Raw genomic sequence first — 23,527 nt, 5'->3', positions numbered from 1 at the left:
ACACAATAGTACAGCAGTTCACACAGAGTACACATATCGGGTAAGTTGATGCTTACAGGAATGTTGTATACGTTCTGTAAGCCGTTACCGTCTATATTGTTCCTGTCGGGTGGAGACCTTGTATGTACAAAACCATTCTTTTTTTATTATTATTATTTTTAAACATTTAATTTTTTTTCCACAAATCTTAGGAGAAAACATTCACATTTGAAACAGGGATATACAAGGTTTCTGCACTGACTGTCTATATACTGCAGGGTGAAAATCAGTTGCGTTAGATAAGCACGCTCATTTCTTGCTCTTAGAGCCGGGATTTAAAGGCATACACTGTCTAAGAGCAATGGATTATGGGAGGATTACTGAAGGAAGACTCCGGTTACCACGCAACTCTGGTCTGTGTGTGTGTGTGTGTGCGTGTGTGTGTGTGTGTGTGTGTGTATTTCTCGATCCTATACACTCCTAATCATTACTCCTAATAGAAAGCTTGGTAATCAACAGCGGGCACACAAAGCACGCATGCACACGCACGCACATACACGCACACACACACACACACACACACACACACACACACACACACACACACACACACACACACACACACACACACACACACACACACACACACACACACACACACACAACTGAAATGGGAAACAGGCTGACACAATGGCACGCCGTACAATGTAGAGCTGACGTCAAAAAGACAACACCCCTTTTCATATTTTTGTTTAGTTAGTATAAGCACTGTGTTCGTGGTTGCAGTCCCATAGTCCGGATGGACGGCGTTTGGAAATGACTAGTATAACAAAAATGTATGTTAAAAAATATTGTAAAACCTTGAACAATGTGTCTTCATCATGATACCAGTATGAATAATAACTGTGTTGGTTCCACCGTTTGAGGCTGGAACAAATGCACGCGGCCCACCCATCTGCTTGCACTATCACATGGGTGGGCCGAACGCTTTATTGGACACAGACTGTGATCTATTTGCTTGTCATTTTCCTCATTGGATAAAACTTTAGAGAATAAATATAATAGAGACGTCACCGAGAGAGGAAACCCTGAGGCGAAATGGACATAGTGGCCGAATTTGGTATTGCAGCTCGAGCCAGCGCTGGGCCGTTGACTATCATTGTGCACGTTCATGTTATTGGGCCGATGACACGTCAACGCTACGTTTCATACGTGAACGCGAGCAAATGGCGCAATGATAGTGAACGGCCCAGCGTGTTCACAATTTGGCCCAATACTGTCCCAGAATGCACTCTGTTCCTACCCGGAAGGAGGAGTGAAATCGCCTCATGCGCTTTTGAGCAACTTAATGCAAGTGGATGGGAGGAGAAATCCGGTGACGTCTCTATTAATATATACTCCAAGGATAAAACTAGTACTTTCTCTTGCATCACAAGCCATTTCACACATACTAATTACACAAGTGCAAAATGGCCGCTATTGTGTGAGTGTGGCCAAAAGCGACGGCCGCCCCGCCCCGCCCCCATGCTCACCCTGGCCACGTTGACGTAGTCGTCATCTGACAGGGTGTCCAGCATCTCCATCACGGAGGTCTTCATCAGCTTCAGGGTGAGCCCACTGACACTCCCACTCCTGCAGGACACACCACCACCATCATCACCAGCCCACCACCACCACCATCATCACCAGCCCACCACCATCATCATCATCATCATCATCATCTTCCACCGTAGTCTGAAGACTCCCCTCTTCAGACTCGCAGCCCCCAGCACTTGCCGTAGCACTTGCACTAGCCTCGAACTTATATAATTTAGATAGCATATTATCATATTATGTAGACATACAGTAGCGCTCTATAGTGTATGCTCTTAGGTTCATTGTACAGATATTCCACTGTTGGACGGATGTTAGGTTCTTAGCTTGCTTCTGATCCTTGATGACTATCTGAGCCATCATCAACACCACCGCTGAGCAACGGAGCAATCGCATACTAACTTGAGTGACCGACCACCCTATTTAAACGAGGAAGTTGCATTGTTTGTGTTGCTGCTGCTTTTAAACCTTGTGCTCACATCCAACCACCCCAGCTACCGCATGTTTTAGATCTCATTTCATATTCCTTAAAATGTTTCAATCCATTCATGAGTTGTCTTCACTGAAACTATAAAATCAGCCTAGGGGTTTCGTGCTTATTCGCCCTAGCTGTACACTTCATCACATGACAACATTTTGCTATTTTTGAAGCATTTTCACCTGTATAGAATCGGCAAGGTTGAACGCTTTGTAACAGGTGGGGGAGGTGGTGGCCCCCGTGCCCAAAAGACACGACAACCCTATAATCTGTTGCCCCAGTTGCAGTGGATCTAGGTATTCACACAGAGGGATGTGTGTATTGAGACCCAGTTGCGGTCGATCTAGGTATTCACACAGAGGGATGTGTGTATTGAATGTTGAAGGAGACAATAGCTGCTGGTTGACAGGCTGACTGGGGAGATTAACAGAAGGTTGTGGGGCTGAGAGATCTGATTCCCCTCAAACCAACAGGTGGCACTGGTGCCCTTTGATGGGGAGGAAGGGAACCATTCTAACTAGAGAGTCCAAACAGAGGGCAGGGGGAAGGGGAGGGAGGGGGGAGAGAGAGAGAGAGAGAGAGAGAGAGAGAGAGAGGGGGGGGGGGGGGGGGGAGAGCGCGAGAGATTCACACATCCACGCTGATCATCATGTCCTTCGGAGACGTTTGTATTCAGTGTTATTTATGTACAGTATGTCAATAAGGGACCACGGTGGAAATAAGTCTACGACTTTACTGTGTGAGTTTTGCCTTCTATTGGTTTCTGACCTTCTGATGTATTGTAATGAATTCCATCAATTCAAAGAAGAGAGAGAGTGGGGGGGGGGGGGGATACTCACACGTCCACGATGATGACCATGTCCTTCGGGGAAGACGCTCCTTGGATGTACCTGTCCAAAAACAAAGACAAAAACAACAAAAGATGTCACCCTCATCGCCTTTATCAAGGAGAATGGATCCAAAAAGTTTACAATAAGCCGAGCCATGATAATAATATGCTGCGGAGCCCACTGATGCTACAGAACTCTGAAATGGCTTATGAGCTTATAGAAGAGTTTGATAAGTTGTCCTCTGTGTAATTCAGACATGCTGCACGGGGACAGACCTCCTCCTCTCTGCCCAATAATACAATACAATACAATACAATACCCCTTCTTATCTGTCAATAAAGAACCAAGCCAAACTAATTGCCTTGCTGGATGTGCCCGTCTAAATAAATAATGTCTGGCCAACGTGTACAAACATAGGGTGTTCCTGACTGTCATCATGGCCTGGCTGCGATGGGCTTAAACAACCAGTGATGCATGGTAGTAGTTCACCCCCTCCAAATAAATAAATAAACATATTTTCTATCAATTACACAGCCCATGAAGCCTTAAATTCATTGAGATGTTTTAGTCGCATACCTGAGCCAAGAATGCATTGAGCCGCTGAGCGGTGGAGTGCCCGCTAGGACACTCAAAGAGCCTCCTGCTGAGCAGCCACCCGCTCATCCCATTATTGGCTTGGGAACAAAGACTACTCCTATAATGAGCTGAGCTGTGCTTGATTCAGGGAGTCTGGTGTATGATACGGTCGATGTCCAACGGGCCAATGGATCCCATGGATCTGACGTAATTAGTCTTTAGTCACAACAAGCTTTTGTCTGTACTTTTCACTGGTTTCATACTGTATTTATAAAACCCACAGTCCACAGACATACTTAATCACTTAAGTAAGCTTGTAGATGAGGCTTGGTGTGTAGACCAAACAAAAAACAAAAATACATACTGTAACACTGATGATAGTGCTGTCAAACAAGTCTATGAAGCCATCTATGAAATCTATGAATGGAAGTACACACTAGTGTATGTTTATAGTGGGGGTCTCTGCTCTATCTAAATGTCTCTTGGCTTTTTTTACTGTATTTTTTACTTTTGTTTTGTTTATTTAGACGGGACACCGCATACATACAGGAACAATACATATATAAATGTAATGTAAATGCACTGAATCACGCATCACGTCACGCTGTGTTTCGAGCTGGATTTTGAGCATGTGGATCTGCTGCTTTTGATGCTTTTGTATGTGTGACGCTGTTAGCATGATCAATTATGGGATTAATTTACAGGGGGGAAAAAACACAAAACGTTCAAATATGGAGTAGAGGTGCTCCGATTGATCGGCCAATTTTCACTCCAAATGACTCGTTCGGTGATCAGCAATTTCCCGATCTGGAGAAACCAAAAATCTGAGATATAGTATAATATCGTTTTCCATCTTTGTGACAGGCCTAAACATTCTCCCCTTGCTTCCCACAAGCACAGGAACCGTTTTGACATATAATAATTTTGATAATACTCAGATCTTCCCCTTACGCACTACAGTAGATCGGTATCGGCCGACCGTGAGAAAAACAATCGGGATCGGTCCCAAAAAACCTGATCGGAGCACCTCTAATATGGAGAGGTTTCACCTCTAATATGGAGAGGTTTCACCTCTAATGTGGAGAGGTTTCACCTCTAACATGGAGAGGTTTCACCTCTAATATGGAGAGGTTTCACCTCTAACATGGAGAGGTTTCACCTCTAACATGGAGAGGTTTCACCTCTAATATGGAGAGGTTTCACCTCTAACATGACATAACCGACGACAAAATAAAGAGCAGAAATGTGGAGACACAGGGTTTGTGCCTGTCAGCGATGCTATATTTAGTCAGCCTGTGCTATACAGGCTATGTAAACATGTCAGCTATAGCAGCGCTGAGCGGAGCTGACCTGCGTGCTAGTGCAGAGCCAGAGCCGATATGCTCTTCCTCTCCACTGAGTCATCAGTGGGACGGACAGCATCAAAAGCCTAGTTTACTCTGGCCAGGAATTTAATGTCAGGCGGGGAATGCGAGACGCTTGAGACCATTAACGCTACTGTTGTTGAGTAGCCACTCCTAAAAGCAGAGGCTGCCATGGGCGTGTGTGGGGGCGAGCGTGCGCTCGTGCGCGCGTGTGTAGAGTTTACTTTTACTATTTACATTTAAGGCATTTAGCAGACCAGAGCGACTTACAACATGCAAGATAAACACATAGCCGACCGGTACATCAAATGCAGAGCCAGTGTATTGCCGCAATAAACTAGGAACACCGTACCTAAAATCTAAACAATATCTATCTATCTATCTATCTATCTATCTATAAATGCACCAAGTCTCTGTACGTCTGTACAGTATGTCTGTACATGTGTACGTCTGTAATGCACGTAACTCGAGAACCGTTCGCTCCACCGACTTAAAATTCGACACATGCGTTCCATACCCCCACAGGGAGTGCAGTGCCCGGTGTCTAGTTGGTCGGATCCACGGTTGTCCAGAACCACCACAAAAGGCCTATTCCCGGGCAGGTACTCTGACACGGCTATTGCATAGCCGGGTGGGGCATGGATCTCCAACTTGCATTGTTACCGACTCTACAGCCCGGTCTAGTACTATAAAAAAAATATATATATAATCTTTATTGAACTATATGGTTCCCAAACTGGGGGTCGGGACCCCCAGAGGGGTCCCCAAACTATTTTAGGGTGTCGCCAGATGATTAGCTTAAGATTGTTTTCTCACTCAACAGTAAACAAACCAACATACAGTAGAAGTGTATAGAGGGTATCTGCAGTTCTGCACATTCATAAAGTTACAATTTAAGGACTTTTGAAACCTTATAGGGTAATAGGGCAAACATTATGGAAATAGTCGATCTACAAGCTGTTGTGAGCTTGTAGTTTGGCTATTTTCTAAATATTTGTCTGTGGAACCGAGTCAAACTAAATGTAACGTCTACTAATTCCAAGTGCCTGTCAGGGTGGGGGGTCCCCAGGTCAAATATGATTAGTTTGGGCGGTCACAGTCTGAAAGGTTTGGAAACGCTTAGTAAACAATGAACCTAGCCATCTAGATCATTTTAAGTAGTGGTCAAAGTTTTTTATGAAAAATAAAATAAATAAAGGCCATGACTCCACAAGTATGGTAGAGTTTGAGAAATATTGACATTGTAAGGACAATGTCATGGTCCTCACAAGATAAATGGTTGATTTTAAAATCTACAAACTGACACATTAGATCTTGTAGATCGGCTATCGCCGGCGTGCAACTATAACTCTGGCTCGATGTAACAGGCGACAGCAAGACAACACACCCTCTGCTTCTCGTCTCACCCTCTGCCTTTTGTAGAGAAAACGTAGAAAAAAGGCAACCATATTGTTATATTATTGTCATATTGTTATATGTCAATGGTAAAATTGCCAAATTGTAGTAATACCAACTAAGTGTGCGCCTGTGTGTGTGTGTGCGTGTGTGCGCGTGCATGCGTGTGTGTGTGTGTGCGTGCGGTCTCCCATGGTTGTGTGTGCCCGCCAGGCAGGGGTCTTACACACAATGAACCGAGGCGGAGGCTGGACTACTTGTTCCCTATGAGAGGCACAGTCTGCCCAGGGTTGATAGAGGATGACATAGTGTATAGGGGCAAAATGGAAGAAGAATCACCCTCATTCCTTCCCAGCAGCAATTAAATTCACATTTATGCCCAATTCAAAGAGAGCGAGAGAGAGAGAGAGAGAGAGAGAGAGAGAGAGGAGATTGATGGGATTACAGACCAACGGGGGGGCAGTCCTCATGTGAATAGTTTGACATTGTTAGGAGCGGGCGAGTGTTTAGCAGTTGGTGGAATGTAACTAAGTACATTTACTCAAGTAGACCTACTGTACATACTTTGACTTTAATTGAGAAAAAATCATTTTTCAATAGTTTTGACTTCTATTCCAGCTAGGGATGTGCCGATGAGACATTTTGGCCGATATCGATATCCGATGTAATTTATTGATGTTATGGCCGATAACCGATATTACCGATGTCGATATGACCTCATTCTGTATTGAAAAATTATAATTGTGTTCATTCTGAAAAATACATGTAACAGGGTATCTACTGCAGACTTAGGCAAGTCAGATTTAACTTAAATACCTTTATATTTATTATTGTGAGCTTGTAGATCTGTTCAAGCTGTTACTTTGGGCTTTGCCGATTAATCTCTAATTCCAGCACATCTCAGGCAAATATTTTTACCGCAAAATATTGGACAGCTTTGGTTGGTTTGCAGATTTTGATTATTATTATAAAATGTACATTCACCACGTAAGCCCTACGTTATATTTTAGCAGTTCAAAAATAGGCTCTATAATCTATGAGCTCACAAGGCATCTCATCTTAATGCCTAGTGAGCTTGTAGATCTGCTATTTTCGAAAGGCTTTGACAAATGGTCTGATGTATGATCTCAATGCCAATTATATTACTCAAGTAAAATTGTGAATAATATGTGTATAACCGAGTACTTGATATTGTGGTATATACTTGTACTCCAATACATCTCAGAAGCAAAAACTGGTCGATATATATTTAGTTACTTTGCAGATTGAGTGATTTTAACCCATTAAAAACGGGAAATCGCCTGTCATTTTAGATTTCAGCGTTGGCTATTCAAAAAATACCAGATGTACAAGCTCACAGCGCCGTTGCACCGCAAGCTTGTACATCTGCTATATTTGAACAATTTCTAAAAACCTTGAAAGTGTGAGAACTACTGATTTAGAAGGCAATAATGGGTTAAGGCCGGGCGGCAGAGCAATCATTGAGGAGTCTCTCTCTCTGCTGATTATCAGCAGGTTCCGCTGAGCGTGGAGAGAAGCCAGCTGCCTCCAGACCACAGCGTTTTCTTAAGCTCAGCCAAAGTGTTATCTAGGTATAGAGGAAGGGTCCCAGACGTCTTTCTGTCCTCCTCTGTTTGGCAGACGCCGCTCCAACCTGCAGCGTGACCCCCTGACCCCCACGTGGTGCAGTGCTGTCCCGAGACACACAGCCTGGCCATAGATGTACAAAACTATGGTGTCCAGGCCATGTGGACTGCTATTGGCTGGAACCGCAGTGAGAGCTGGTCGTCAGTAGAGCCAGTAGAAGCCCTAGAAGCACATGCACCCTTACTGTATCATTCATTTTAAAATGAACGGAACCGTAATTTACTAAACGCATATCATTATAATTAAAACCTATTGAAAGCTAGAAGGTCCTGGGTTCGATTCCCGCTGGGGACGCTGTGGGCGCTGGAGGTGTGTTCTCTCCTCCGCGTCATCAGTGCCCATACCCTATAGGTGGGGTTGGTGAAAAGGGCCTTTCTGTGTGGAGTTTGCATGTTCTCCCCATTTCTCCTAGGGTAGGTACTACCCAACCTAGGAGAAATTGCTCCTATGGCTTGTATGGGTACCTACCTACTACAGTAGGTAGGTACCCATACAAAAATATGCAGTAATCCTGGTCTCTAAAACTGCATCTCCCTGGCCAGCCGGGGCGCCTGATGGTGGGGAAAGGAACTGGTTGGAATAATATGTTCCAATATGTCCAACTGGGGAAACTCCCCAGAGCCTTGGACTTTGCATAATCATAATCGTTTCCATGTTCAAGATTGCCCCCCAAAATTGCAGAAATAGCAGATCTGTACAGCTTACAGCATGTCACTTCGTGGCACGTTCTAAGCTTGTAGATCAGCTATTTCTGTAGTTTTTACTTTTTTTAAGTTTACATTATTATGTCTGTACTTTATTTGTAGGCCTATATTTAAGTTGTTTGTCATGTCTGCCCTGTGCAAAATTTTATTACGATAACAGAAATACCGGTAAAATAAATATTCATTATGTTCCAATGTTTAGTGTTAAAACCACAATTAAATCACAATTATTTTGATGACAATCGTCAACTTAAATAGTGTAATCGCGACAGCTCTGTGTCTGTGTCAAAATGACAAATACATTATTTTGTTGTGGTTGAGGAGGAGGAGTATTGATAAAGCCATGGGGGTTGAGGACTTTGTCCACCATTGGAATGAATCAAAAAAGGATAACTGACCATGATGGCACACCAACAGGACAGACTTACGGAAATGATTGGCCCTCAACCATTTCTGGGTCAGGGCCCAATTGAAAATATCAAAAGCTGCCATGTTAAGTGGTTCCAGTGCATTACATGTTTATTTGTTATGATCAATCAATCTATTGTGTTCTGGCTTGCGTCAATGGAGCTGACCTACTTTCCAAGTTACTGAAGTTCCAAGTATCACATTTTAAAGACAATTAGGCCGCCTACAGGTTTTACAAGTCATTCTTAACATTATTTTTTTCAATCGATTGTGTTCAAGCTTGAACCAATAGCTTTACGTTCCTATGTATCACAATAAAATGTATAAACTGCAATACCATCATGGTCCACATGGGTTGAGAATCGCTGGAATAGAGCACATCAAAGACAGATAAGGAAAAAATAAGGGAACAGAGCACGTTCAAAACAGACTTAGGAGAACAGAAACAATAAAAAAAATCCAGTTTGGGAAATAGCAAATTGCAATTTCATCAGAGCTCAGAACCGTCTGCACTGAATCTGAATTTCGGTCCCTTTACTCATCTAAAAGCCGCCTGAAAACCCTGAAGAGAGAGAGAGAACCCAGCCACGGTGCCCAACGCCGCGTTGCAAAAGGTCGATTAACTGTGCATGTCCACGGTGAGCGCGTGGGCAAAAGTGTATGTTTGAGAGGGCAGGGTGGGGGCGGAAGGCAGAATCCAATTATTTCCAATAATAAAGAATGCTACATCAAAGGTAGAACTTCCGCCGCTCTCCATAACCGTGTGGCATATGAAATCAGGTCCGGTAGCCGTGTAGCGTATTGGCATGACTTTTTCTGAAATTTAATGGGTTTGTGAAAGTAGGCATTGATGCGGGACGAGAACTCAGTCAGAGTCGTGGCGCCCTCCTCCGTCTTGGGTCCCTCGGGGGCCCCGGAAGACGTCGGGGACCCAGTCTGGTGGTTGGTGGAGAAAGGCTAACGGCCTGGAGCCTAAGGCTGGAGGTTTTCATTAACTGGACAGTCTATTCCTCGCACTGCAGAATAGGTGCTTTAACCCGTTAAAACCGGGGAAAGCACCATTGTCGTTTTAGATTTGAGCCATGTTGGCCATTCAAAAATAGCAGATATACAAGCACTTACTTATTAACTTGTACAAATCTTTGAATCGTGTATAAATGTTTTAAGCAAATATTTTTATACTCAAGTATTTGCTTCTGGGTCCCTGGAACAAAATATTTTCAGATGAGGGTCGGCGGTCAAAATACAACACATTTTGGTGGGTCCTTGGCATGAAAAAGCACAACTGCTATAGCAACATAAGTTTTTCAGAAACAGTTTTTTTTTATAGAATCGGCCTCAGATCTTAGTGGGTTAATAGGACTCCCAAGTTGAGAGTAAATGTTAATCACACGGCAATGCAGACTGCCAGTACCCAGACATTATGCGGTCGGTCATCTCCGTTTGCAAACCTTTTCTCTCCAGCAAACGAGGCAGAATTGATTGACAGCAATGGGGTTTTAACAAGGATGTTTTTTTATTTTTTATTCACACATTTCTTTTCTTTTTTCCCCCTTATCTCTCTTCTCTCTCTCTCTAAATAAGCATGGCCCCTGTGACAGGGGCAGAATTATTTTATTTTTGTAAACATTCTCCCCATGTTTCAAGCTGTTTTGAAAAGAGATGACCTAAAAGCTCCCAAATGTGCTCACAGCAGCAGCAGCAGCAATGTTCAAAGGCTATTTTGCTGCAGTATAAAATACGGCTTAAATGGCTTTAAGAGGGATGTGTGCACAGAGATGGAGTGTTGAAGGACCAGAGTGAAGTCAGTCAGTCGCCACTGAAGTCACAGCACAGTATAGTGCACAGTATAGTCACTCACTCTATTGCTAAAAGCAGAATTGTATTTCTCCCTGCCTCTTGGTATAAGAGCTCTAGGAACCGGGGGGGTGTGGGGGATAGCGAGGAACGATTTCAATCTCCAAGGCTGATGTATATACTTCCACGGTTTAGACAGATTGAAAAAAAAAAGAAAAAAAATCTCATGGATGGAGGCTTGTGGTATCGCCATATCATCCTCCGTTGTTTTGGCTCGTGGATCCAGGGAATCCAGATGTGTTGTTTCTGCATGGATTCCAGTCAGTAATTACCTCTCAGCGTCTGTCTGACCGTTGAGGCCATTTTTTCCCTGTCATTACCCAGTCTCCTGCGTGCCAAGGCCAGGTGACGAGCAGATGGGTCTGGGCTGGAGCTGAACTGAGCCCCCGGTCCAACGGTCATGTTTCATGTTTCAGGACCAGCATGGAAATAAAGTCATCATCATCCGTGATGTTTGTATTAACCAGCACTGTGTGTTAATGTTCATGTTTCTATTCAGCTTTAAAATGTTTTCTATGCTTTACTCTTTGACTCTCCTATACGGGTCATCAAATTATTGGCTTAGGAATGCGACAAAAAATTATAATTCATGGGGTGTTTAATTGATAGAAAATAAGTAATTGTATGGGTGAACTACTCCTTTAAACAGCTTCCTGGCTTTGGGGTGATGTATATTTTATACCATACAGGAGAGAAATGTGCACGGCAGACAGACGAGATGAAGTTCCATGATGTTTATTCAGAGTACAGCACAGCAGTAAAGCATAGCATAAGCTCACGCCAGCCAGCAAAGTGGCTCACGTCTCCACAAGGCTTGCACCCAACTGACCAAATGATCGTATTCTAGGTCACTACTTAAGCATTTTTACATTGGTGTAGGGTGTCGACATGTGTCGCATATCATTAGTGGCAAAGTCTTTGATCAACCAGTCTGTTTTCTTCATGTCAACAAACTTGTCATGCCAATAGCCACCGCTCCTTCTCCTCCTGAGAAGGCCGACACCAACGTAGGTGACCACAGCTGATCACCCAAAATAGGTCTACTGTCTGTAGCCTATGTAAATTACACAAGGCACAACTCTAGAACACAAGAGAATGTAATATTTCAGAATTATGGAATCTCATATTCATCAGAGGCACTTACAATAATTGAGTATTTCCATTTTTTTCCCGATACTTCCGATATCTCAGAGGCACTTCACTATTAGACACCTTTATAGTGACTGCAGGTCGCATTTACTATGAAAACATAAGGCTGGATCATCCATCACCTAGATCTGTGTACATACATGGAGGCATTTACTATGAAAACATAAGGCTGGATCATCACCTAGATCTGTGTACATACATGGAGGCATTTACTATGAAAACATAAGGCTGGATTATCACCTAGATCTGTGTACATACATGGAGGCATTTACTATGAAAACATAAGGCTGGATCATCACCTAGATCTGTGTATACATGGAGGCATTTACTATGAAAACATAAGGCTGGATCATCACCTAGATCTGTGAATACATGGAGGCATTTACTATGAAAACATAAGGCTGGATCATCACTAGATCTGTGAATACATGGAGGCATTTACTATGAAAACATAAGGCTGGATCATCACCTAGATCTGTGTATACATGGAGGCGGCCAACAACTCTACATCTGACCTCAAACCCTTAGATCTCCCGCCCCATCCATACTACCTGTTCTGACATCCAGCTGTTCTGCGTGCTCTGCTTGCGCATTAGTAGGCCATTGTCCTTTTACGCAAGTCAAAGTTTAAATGCAGGCCTCCTTTTACTTCTCACAGAGTATACATAAAACAGCCAGTGTTGAACACTGTCTGTTCCATGCTATCGTCATCATTATGATATTTACCCACTACATACTGCAGGGCAGAGTCCCACTGAACAGGAGTCGTGACAATAGATCATCCAGCATTAAACCATTTAGGCCTGACGTCGAAATAAATAAAGTGTTCTGAAAGAATATATATTCAAAGATTTGTGCCACATTTTCACGATTTAAAAAAAATAGCAAAATAATGCTTAGTTAAAACACCAAAACGGGTCCCCGTCCAGAATGGGTTAAGGTAATGCGCTCCCAACATAGTCTGTTTACCCTTTTCCCTGCAGTTGTTGTCCATTTTTCCATTAACCACTTATGCCCTATATTTTCAGATTATTCCCGTAGCCCGTATTCTTTTTACAGTCTATGGTTCACAGTCTCTCACACACACACACACACACACACACACACACACACACACACACACACACACACACACACACACACACACACACACACACACACACACACACACACACACACACACACACACACACACACACACAGGGCAGGCATGGCAGAGTGGCTAATCAGAAGGTCACCTCAGTTTCTCCAGTCTGTGTCAAAAAGTGTCAGAGCGAGATACCTATAACCGCTTAACCCATTTTTACCTGATTCTACAAATGTCTTCTAAATCCTGACAGTTTTCTGAAAAACCCATGTTTCTACAGTATGTCAGTGGTTCTCAAACAGTTTCATGTCAAGGACCCCCAAAAATATATGTAATTGGCCGCCGACCCCCATCTGAAAATATGTTGTTCCAGGAACTCCCCCAGAAGCAAAGCTTTTAGTTAAAAACGTTCGCTCTGAAAGAATATTTATTCAAAGATTTGCGCACATTTTCACGATTTTTCAAAAATAGCAGACCTACAAGCTTGTAGATCTGCTATTTTTCAATAGCTAAATTATAACATAATGTTTAAAACACCAAAATGGGTTAAACCCTATACTTAGTTGAGTGGTTCTCAAACGTCATCAAGTCAAGGACCCCCACTTTGATCTGTATTTGGCTGAAAAGGTTTTGTGCCAGCGCAGATGAGAAAATTTGTATAATAAATGTATTTTCAAAACAATGCACAATTTTACCAAACATTTTTGAGATTTTTTCCAAAATCTTTCCAAAATGGCAGATGTACCGATGTACTTGTATGCCAACAAGCTTGCAGATCTACTATTTCCCACTTTGAGAACCACAGACTGGATCCCACCGATCTGGATCACGGCACCATTGTAACACCCGGGAATTGAACCCAGGTCTCCCGCATGGAAAGCCAACATCTTAACCACAAAGTCAAAAGGATATTCCTATGAGGGGGAGATATTAGACTTTGTTTGCAGGCCATCAGGCTGAGGTTGTGAGCCACTCTGCTACATGTGCAAATGTGCAGTGATGAAGGTTAAATAAAGGTTAAATAAAGGGTCAATTAGGTAGACAGTATTCTCTATCATGAGAATGCTATGACATTAAATGAGAGCAGATTAAAGCAATACAATTCACTTATACGCTTCCAATAATTCTAAAAGTGATTGTATGAACAAAATGACACATTTTGTTTTTTTTCCTTTCTTTCTTTTTCGGTGAGGGGAGGGGAGGGGCTCTTGCCAGCAGTCTGGTGAAAGAGTCTCATTGGAATTCATGAAATAGTTTATTTTTTGCCTTTTCTTTTCATGGCGGAGGGAGCGGCGCTCTAAAATCAATACATTAACTGCGCCGGGGGGCCAACACTGTCAGGAGATTGTGTTTATGCATGCTGGAACCCATTCCACAGTGTTGTTGTGATACTGTACGTGTTACATTTGAATCGAAGGAATGATCTGCTACATACAGTACTGCATACATTTCAGATATACTTTGGCTGAGGATGGTTTTAGTTGTGGTACAACCCGGGGACTCTTTGGGGCTGTACCAGGGTGTCCCCAGCTAAAGTAGTTAATATGGAATAAACACTATACAGTGGCTCTAGTGGGACACAAACACTGTGGTGAGTTTAGTCTCAATATGTACTGTATAACACATACCGTATCTACAAGAAGTTTGTATTTTCGAGCAAAAAATATATAAGCGAATACAGCACAGACCCTCTCGTTCTCTCGGGAGAATAGGCAAGATTATGAAAAAGGTTATGATAAATGTCACCTGTACCACTCGTTTGGGATATAATAATATCAGATAAGGTTAAAAAAATCACACCCGTGTGAAGTGAGGGGCGCTCTTATCACCTTACAACATCGAGGAGGGAATTCGGTATAGCTTGGAGCAGCTATAAATGTTACTTTATTCAATGGTCATCTAATCCATGTATATTCACTTATAAGAACAATTATTTTTTCAGTTAGCTTTCTTCAGTGCTTTCTTCAATGCAGTATTTTAGCTAACTCTAACTACTCTAACTCTAATATATTAAAGTCTAACTCATGTTGCTATGATTAGGTGATGTAATGACTATGTAAAACAAACGGTGTAAAAAACAAACATTAAATTATCTTTATTGTTAATGGGATTTAATGTTTGCGTTAGGGACAAAACAAACATTAATTTCTCTTCAATGTCAATGGCGTTTTTTTAAAACAAACATTGAAGTAAAAACAAACATTAAACCATTAAACCAACCCCGATCCCCCTTCCCCAATGTACAGGGTCCCGCTGAGAGTGAAGCCTTAAGGGCCTTGCAAAGGAACGCAGGCATTATTGTTGCCTAGATGAAACAAATTCGCAACAAATTCACGGGACCGCGCTCACGTAAATACGCTTGCGCTGTCGCACCGCCACTTCTCCGAGCCAAAAAACGCAGGTCTCATTGAAAATGAACTATAGCCGCGTTTTATCGCTCCCCGTTTGCGAGACCCTTTATACAGGGGTTGATGTTTAGAGTTGAATTGACACTGAGGATGTTTCTGTGCAGGGACTCATGCTCACTGGCTAAAGTACCATACACATCACAACGCCACCTCTTATCTGTATAGTATGCCTTTTTGGTTTTTCGCGTAAATTAACGCCATACTACGCATCACACAAAGGTCTCAGCGATACCAGATGTACAAACTCAAAACGTGTGGCATTATTGCAACGCTATTTTTGTATTTGAATCCTGAAAAGTTAACAGTTTTGGAGGTTTTTCCTGCACGCCAGCAGCGACGATGACATGCACTGAGGTACATGTGGGCGTATTCTATGTGTACGGATGCGAACAATGCAGAAGCAAGGATATCCATGCAATGCTGTGAACTGTATGGAGAAAACACACACACACACACACACACACACGTTCATACTTTTGCGTCGCTGTGCGTGTGTGTTGTGCTGATGGGCTTATTATTTTATGGGCTGCCGCTCTCTCTTAGTGCTCTCGTGGATGGGTGGATGCCGAATAAAGATTGAATTAAGATTAAAATATATATATATCGGAGGAGCCTGCAGGAGAAAGAGATGCTGTCTGCCTTTTATTTTATTTATTCCTTCTTTTCCTTGATTATTGGAACGGTTTAGTACTAGTACAGAGATTACTATTTCCATATGTTGGTGTTGTGGCTGAGAGACCTATTGAAGAAGATATTGAAGCACTTAAGAACACATCGACTTTGGATTTGTGTGACCGATAAATACTTGAAATGTTCTTGAAAGATTGACATGCTTTTAAAAACACATGCATGTCTACAAAGTTTAACACTGCTTGACTTAAACTTATGGTTCCAACTTTGATTGTGTGTCGAGGGATCTTAAAACACATTTAGTGCCGGAAGTGCATCAAAATAGAAGCTCCGGGGTGCCAGAGTTGTCTGATCGCTTTTACTCTGAAAGCCATGAATCGGAAACACTTTCCTAAAAAAGTTGACTTTACAAAGTGACCTCACATCCCCGATTATCTTAATTTCTTTTTTTATGCTCCAAAAAGCGTGCATATTTTGCGGGAGAGACGGATGAGGAGCAGAAATGAAGCGCCAGCATATCGATCCATTCATCACCACGGAGAGCGCCATGGATTAGGAGATACGAGTCATTCTTTCCACCGCGCTAACATGGGAGTCAATTACAAGCTAATAGTTGCACAGAGCGTTAGCGTACGGAAAGCGAAAAGCGAAATGCCAAAAAAAAAAATAGGAAAAATTCAGAATATTCTTATCTCGCCCCGTGTCACTAGGACGTCGCTAGGACGTCCACAGACGTCGTAGGCACTAATTTTTCGGAATCCTTATGACGGCCTCAGGTGTCGTATGAACTGAAACGGTTAAAGGAGCATGAAACCCAGTGTCGATATTGTAGTTTGTTTTGAATTGCAGGTTAAAAAACTATTATATTAAATATATTTATTTATTAATATTAAAAAACCAACGCACCTGAAGCTAATGAAATTAATAATGGGTGTTTATTTTCTTTTTTTACAGTGTGGGCCATTTTTTCATTTTAAGGATCCCCAGTTTTCCCATGATTCCCATGATACCAGTTTTGTTGTTAATTCTGAGGGTCCATTTGATCCATTTGCACCATTATGGGTTTAGACCCAAACGGTCCATTTGGTTCCCAACTATCAATAACAAGACCGGTCTTGCACTGCAATGTTTTAACCGTCTGAGCTTTTGAACCTGAGCTGGAAAACGAACGGCGAAATCAGCCTAGATGAGGCTTTCATCGCCCTTTAAGTGTTCAATCTTCACTCCATCCAAACAACTTCGCCGACCTTCCCTGGCACTCGAATAACAGTCCAGTACGAGTAAAGATGTGCGGCCACCGAACGGGGGCAACGTGGCTGCGCAACTCTTTGTCACCGAGGCATAAATCAGGCTGGAGCTCAGCTGCTCCACATTACTTGGGGAGGGAGTGGCATTTTGGGTGGGTGGGGGTGGGGCAGAGACTTTGGTATCCACGATTGACCAGCAGCAGGCATAATGTTCACTGAGAAGGTAGATTGACTTTTTTCGGGGAGAGAGAAATCAATACATGATGTCATGTGGAGCCTGGCTGCATGCCGCTCTGAACCTGGGGAGGTAATGGGTCTTTGCAACGCTTGGCTAACAGGACTCCATGCCCTGTCTCTCTTTATTTCTCCCCACTGCCTTTTCGACTCCCCCCCCCCCTCCTCCTCACGCCTGGCTTCGCCTGGTGCCCCCTCTGCTTGGCTTACTTTGATAACGTGAACAGACATTATAATGGACAAATGTTAATAATTAATGTCAGAGCAATTGGAGACAATTAAGTGAGTTGGCTGGACCATTAATTTTACCGGGGGCCGTTTAGATGGGTTTGGGAGGGAAGGGGAGCAGACCATCTGTAGTGACAAACACACACACACACACACCCTCCCGCCAACCTCATTTCCTCCGGAGGGGTGCCAGGGACAGGCCACGGCCAGGTCACCCGCACCGGCACGCATCCATTCCCGGGGAAAAAAGCTCAAAGGTCTGTTAGGCCACAAACAGGCCATGAGGTTCTCTGGCTCCGTTTCTCTCTCTCTCTCTCTCTCTCTCTCTCTCTCTGCAACGCTCTCTGTTAGTAAACTGTTTCTCTCTCTCTTCTAGATCGGCTATTTATGCCACTTTTGTGTGTCACCGTAGTATGACAAACTAGGTCATTAATTCACAAGAAAAAGATAAAACGTTGAAATATGGAGATATGGGGTTTCGACAAAGTAATAGTGTTCCATAGTGGCAGAGCAAGTGAAGCATGCTCCTCAGATTGCATCGGTGCACTCTGGGTGGCGTGTGCGGGCGCGTTGGTAATCGTATACACAGCAGCATGTATATGGCCAAGCACCCCGTGCGATAGGAGGGACTTATCTGTGGAGGTCGTGAGACAGAGGGAAGACCGCTGATATGAGTAGGTGTGGGCGGATGTGCAGGACATTAATGTATCTATGTTTGAACCTCGTGTGTAATACATGCATACATACTGTACTGTCTGCGCTGCATGCCTGCCGGGTATGTGTGCACAACGACATGAGGCCATGTTTACCATATAGGGAGTATAGGTGACTTGCGTTACTGTCGCCATTGTTAATATTTCATTCCAAGTCCACACCCACACACACACACACACACGCACACACGCCTATATATGCACATATATGCACAGCAATTTCTGGTGGGCGACACCGCACTCATGTAAGTGTAATCAAGCTTGCACAGGAGATCTGTGGCGTACGTAGTACGTACAGCATGTATTTCTACACAGAGTGGGTTGTTCTATCAACATAAAATGCTGCATTCAAGTTCAGGAGAGTTTAGACCAGCCAACTGTTGCGAACAGCATGGAAAGGGTTGTTGTGACTCTTCTCAGTGTGCCTATGGTCCTACAGTATGCTGTGACTCTTCTCAGTCTGCCCATGGTCCTACAGTATGTTGTGACTCTTCATGGTCCTACAGTATGTTGTGACTCTTCTCAGTCTGCCCATGGTCCTACAGTATGTTGTGACTCTTCTCAGTGTGCCCATGGTCCTACAGTATGTTGTGACTCTTCTCAGTCTGCCCGTGGTCCTACAGTATGTTGTGACTCTTCATGGTCCTACAGTATGTTGTGACTCTTCATGGTCCTACAGTATGTTGTGACTCTTCTCAGTCTGCCCATGGTCCTACAGTATGTTGTGACTCTTCTCAGTGTGCCCATGGTCCTACAGTATGCTGTGACTCTTCTCAGTCTGCCCATGGTCCTACAGTATGTTGTGACTCTTCATGGTCCTACAGTATGTTGTGACTCTTCTCAGTCTGCCCATGGTCCTACAGTATGTTGTGACTCTTCTCAGTGTGCCCATGGTCCTACAGTATGCTGTGACTCTTCTCAGTGTGCCCATGGTCCTACAGTATGCTGTGACTCTTCTCAGTGTGCCCATGGTCCTACAGTATGCTGTGACTCTTCTCAGTGTGCCCATGGTCCTACAGTATGCTGTGACTCTTCTCAGTGTGCCCATTGTCCTACAGTATGCTGTGACTCTTCTCAGTGTGCCCATGGTCCTACAGTATGCTGTGACTCTTCTCAGTGTTCCCATGGTCCTACAGTATGTTGAGACTCTTCTCAGTCTGCCAATGGTCCTACAGTATGTTGTGACTCTTCTCAGTCTGCCAATGGTCCTATGTGTGACTTGTATTTCCAAACGTCACCCAATTACCTTTTACCATGGAAGCCACGTATGGAAAGGGAGCATTTGCAATGCTTTCACCACAGTAAAAGCTGCATTCATGGTCTGGAGATGTATGTTTAATTTGATTTATTTTTCCTAACAGATGACTTTTGTACAGACGGGTAAACGTGCCAGCATGGGGCACACACAGGTTGGTGAAAGGCTGGGCCTGTTTTATAGCGTAGACTTGAGATGCTGTGACCTCTCCAGAGAGGGTGAGGCGAGCAGACAGCATGTTAGACTGTAATCACACAAGCTTGACCTGACACATCATGGCGCCCGCTCCACCCCCCCCGCCCCTGCCACCGCGCCACCACCACTCAGCACGCCTGGGCACCCGTTGCCAGGCAACAGGCAGTGGTGGAACATTTTACTCTAAGGCGTTTTACTTGAGTAAAAGTAGAAATGTCACAGTGTAGAAATACAGTATACTGTACAAGTAAAAGCCCTGTATTCATGATTGTGCTAGAAAGTATTTTTTGTGAAAGTACAAATGTACTACTGGCATGCAGAACATACTTAAGTTACAGTACAAAAATAGCAGATCTGATCCACAATTTTCGAACAGAGAAACTATAAAATAGGGCTTAATTGGTTAATGCACGTTTTGTAATAATCTACAAATGAATTAAAGTGTTCAAATAATTGTAGCGGAGTACAAAGTACAATGTTACCTCTGATATGTAGTGGAGTAGATGCATGAAGTATTGGAGCATGTAAAGTAAAGGTACCTAGTCAAAAGTTTTGAGAGGGGCGACTGGGACAGAGTCTGGGGAGGGCCCCCAACAGGAAGACGACAAACAACAGAGATAGCGACTAACGGGTTGTAAGCTTGCAATTTGTATATTCTATTGTTTTTTTTTAATAGCCATTGCAAAAATCTAAAATGACACAGATGCTTTGACAGTTTGAATGGGTTAAACTCTGGCGTGTGACGGACAGACTGCACGAGACACGTGTTGCTATTTGTACAATATGTGAAACAAAATGGGAGACAACAAAGGCAGTCGATGTGTTCCGTAGATACAGTAGATGCAGACAAATAATTCTCCGGTTACATTATATTGGCAAGATCACGTCAGCAATGAAGAGCTGCGTAAATGGATGATGATTGGACATATTTATATACTGTACTACAGAGTGACGACTTTGGCGTCAGAGGGACAATGAATAAAGGGAAGACAGAAGAGAACGTAGGTTATGAATGAAAAGTGAACCTGTAACCATGTGACAATAATCCTCGGATCAGGATAATTATACCAAATTAATCACACCCGTGGGTGCCGACGTCACTCTATAAGTGCGTCGCACACCCACATACTCTTTTCTGACGACTGGAAAGGCACGACAGGGCCAACCTTCACCGCCGAGTGACAAAGAAGGGTTACAGGTTCACTTTTCATTCATAAAACCGGGTTTACGTACGTAAAAACCTACGTTTTATTTCATTTCAAGTGAACCTGTAACCACGTGACAACATGAACAGTAAACCAAATTAGTCATGAGGAGAGTGAAGTGGCCAAAACCTATACAGGTAAAAAAGCCATACATGAGGAGTGAAACTCATCACAGTAATACAGCAGAACACAACCAACTGAGTTCTAGCATTTTATTGCCAACTGAAAATCATGTTTACAAAACATTCTCCAGGTTAATTCCAATAAACTGTTCCAATCACAGGAAACAAATATTCTGGAGCACAACCGACGGGTGCCCATATTTAACTGAGAACGATACAACTCCGGTGAAAATGCTGCCTCTCAGGGGCCACACATGAAGCCTCATCATCTGAGGCTTCGGGTGCCATATCCTGCCATGTGCCTGGGACAGCAAGTGCCGTCTCACTGGAAGACACCAGTGAGACGGCTGTTCCCTGCAAAACGAGGCCGCTGGAAGCTCCTACGCCTCTTCAGAGGCTCCTGAGCCACTGGCCTTAACTTCTCAGGCTGAGACTGAGAAGCCTTCACCACTAACTCATTTCTTATTAGCCCTATTGCCTGTGGCTCGGGCCCCGGCACACAGAGCTAAATTTGGGCCCACTCCATACAGCAGGGAAAGCCAATATGTCTCTCACTGAATAGTTTGGAGAAACACGCATGCAGCAAAGTAACATGCAAGCCCAATCAAGGGTGGACAGAATTGCTGCATTATAAAAATGTATATTATATTGTCAATATTAATATTAACAATAAATAATAGTCAATGTAAGGAAGATCATAAATCAAAAACTCTCCAAACAAGGCACAGCCTGACTGCAACAACACTCCAGAGGCATAGGAGGCGACGTCCAAGATGCGGGAGGCCAATATGCATACCACCAAAGAAGAAGACGGCCGTAGCCGACAGTGTAAACAACAGCTGAGCCACGCTAACAGTAGCCTCGGAAACCCAGACGTTTTTATTTCCAGGGAGAAAAAAAAAGTCTGGGTCTGAGTCCACTTCAATTCGGCATAGAGTAGCGCAAACATTGCTCACTCTCTGCTGATTTCTGGTCGTCTGCACCTTTGTTAAATTGACACACACACGCACACATGTACACACACACACTCCGCTCTCTCTCTGTCGCTCTAAGTAATTAGTCTCATGTCGCGCAGCTGCGCATAGTTTCTCCCGGCGGATCCTACCGGGAGCTGCCTATGCCATAGAAAGCATAGGTGAGTTCCAGGCTACGCTAACAGAAGCCGCTCCAGTGCTGTGTGGAGTGCTGCCAGTGTAGGCTATGCTATACTTGCAGGGAGAAAACATACACAATACACACTTACCAAATAGGAATGTGAGTATATCTCACGCTCATGCGCAACGAGCGCACAGCTGTCACCAGCGGGAACGTGAGTTATGTGTATCGCACGCGACGAACACAATCGTCGCCTGCAATAAACAAGGAACTAATAGTCAAAATCACAAGCTGGTATAAGCTCTTACCGACCAGGAGGAAGAAAAGAGGAAGAGTGTGTGGGTGTGGGACGCTCTTATAGAGTGACGTCGGCACCCACGGGTGTGATTAATTTGGTATAATGCTCCTGATCCGAGGGTTATTGTCACATGGTTACAGGTTCACTTGAAACTAAAAAAAACATTGGAGGCATGCAGTTCTTTGGTCTCGGGGGGGAGGGGTGGGTGGGATTGTTTGTTTTTGTGTTCCTTGCTTTTGCTGTTATGTGTTGTTTTATATGTGTTTTGTTTTCTTTAAGTCATTCATGTTGTTAACGTGTCTTATTGTGATTTTTGTCTTAAAATAAAAAACATTTGATAACATAAAAAGAGAAAAAAAGAAAAGCGGGATGGAGTTGAAATCATGGTCTGAAGTGAGGACCGGTGTTGCCAGTGTTGCGAGAGAAACATGCAACCAAACCAACAAGCTCAAAAGAAGCGAATATAGGCCACATGAACACTAATAAACCATATACATCAGCCATTTGAAAATAGACAATCTACGAGCTCACAATACGTCACAAAGCCACGTGAGTTGCAACTACCAATATTTACAAGCGACTTTGGAGAAAAAGAAGAAGAAAAAGACCAAAAATAAAAACAAGCCCAATAGCAGACTTGGCAACACTGATGAGGACTGCAGCAGCTGAGTGGGACAATGTGCCATGAGTATAGGTCAGTCGCTGTGGGCTCGCTGCACAATGTTCAAATCAAATGCTTCCGACCTAAACTGTCTGCATGTGCAACGTAAGCGCTGAAAATGAGAAAGGAGTTTAAAGCCACAACACTGCAAATGTATGCTCTAATCTTG

At 43.5% G+C, this 23,527-nt stretch overlaps 1 protein-coding gene across 1 annotated transcript in view; it reads right to left on the bottom strand.

Annotated features, from left to right (window-relative positions):
- cacna2d2a (calcium channel, voltage-dependent, alpha 2/delta subunit 2a) overlaps positions 1-23,527 on the bottom strand; it is a gene marked incomplete at both ends in the record, with an annotated part of 161,527 nt that overhangs the window by 46,028 nt on the left and 91,972 nt on the right. Inside the window, 2 exons of the mRNA XM_083771116.1 lie at positions 1,512-1,611; positions 2,890-2,940. Of these exons, the coding sequence (XP_083627242.1) occupies positions 1,512-1,611; positions 2,890-2,940 (151 nt within the window). The remainder of the gene's footprint in view (positions 1-1,511; positions 1,612-2,889; positions 2,941-23,527) is intronic.

Source organism: Protomyctophum parallelum, assembly GCF_964188405.1.
Source record: "Protomyctophum parallelum genome assembly, chromosome: 8".
NCBI classification, from domain to species: domain Eukaryota; kingdom Metazoa; phylum Chordata; class Actinopteri; order Myctophiformes; family Myctophidae; genus Protomyctophum; species Protomyctophum parallelum.
The sequence above is the reverse complement of the archived record's forward strand: the minus strand, read 5'-3'. Positions and strand labels throughout refer to the sequence as shown.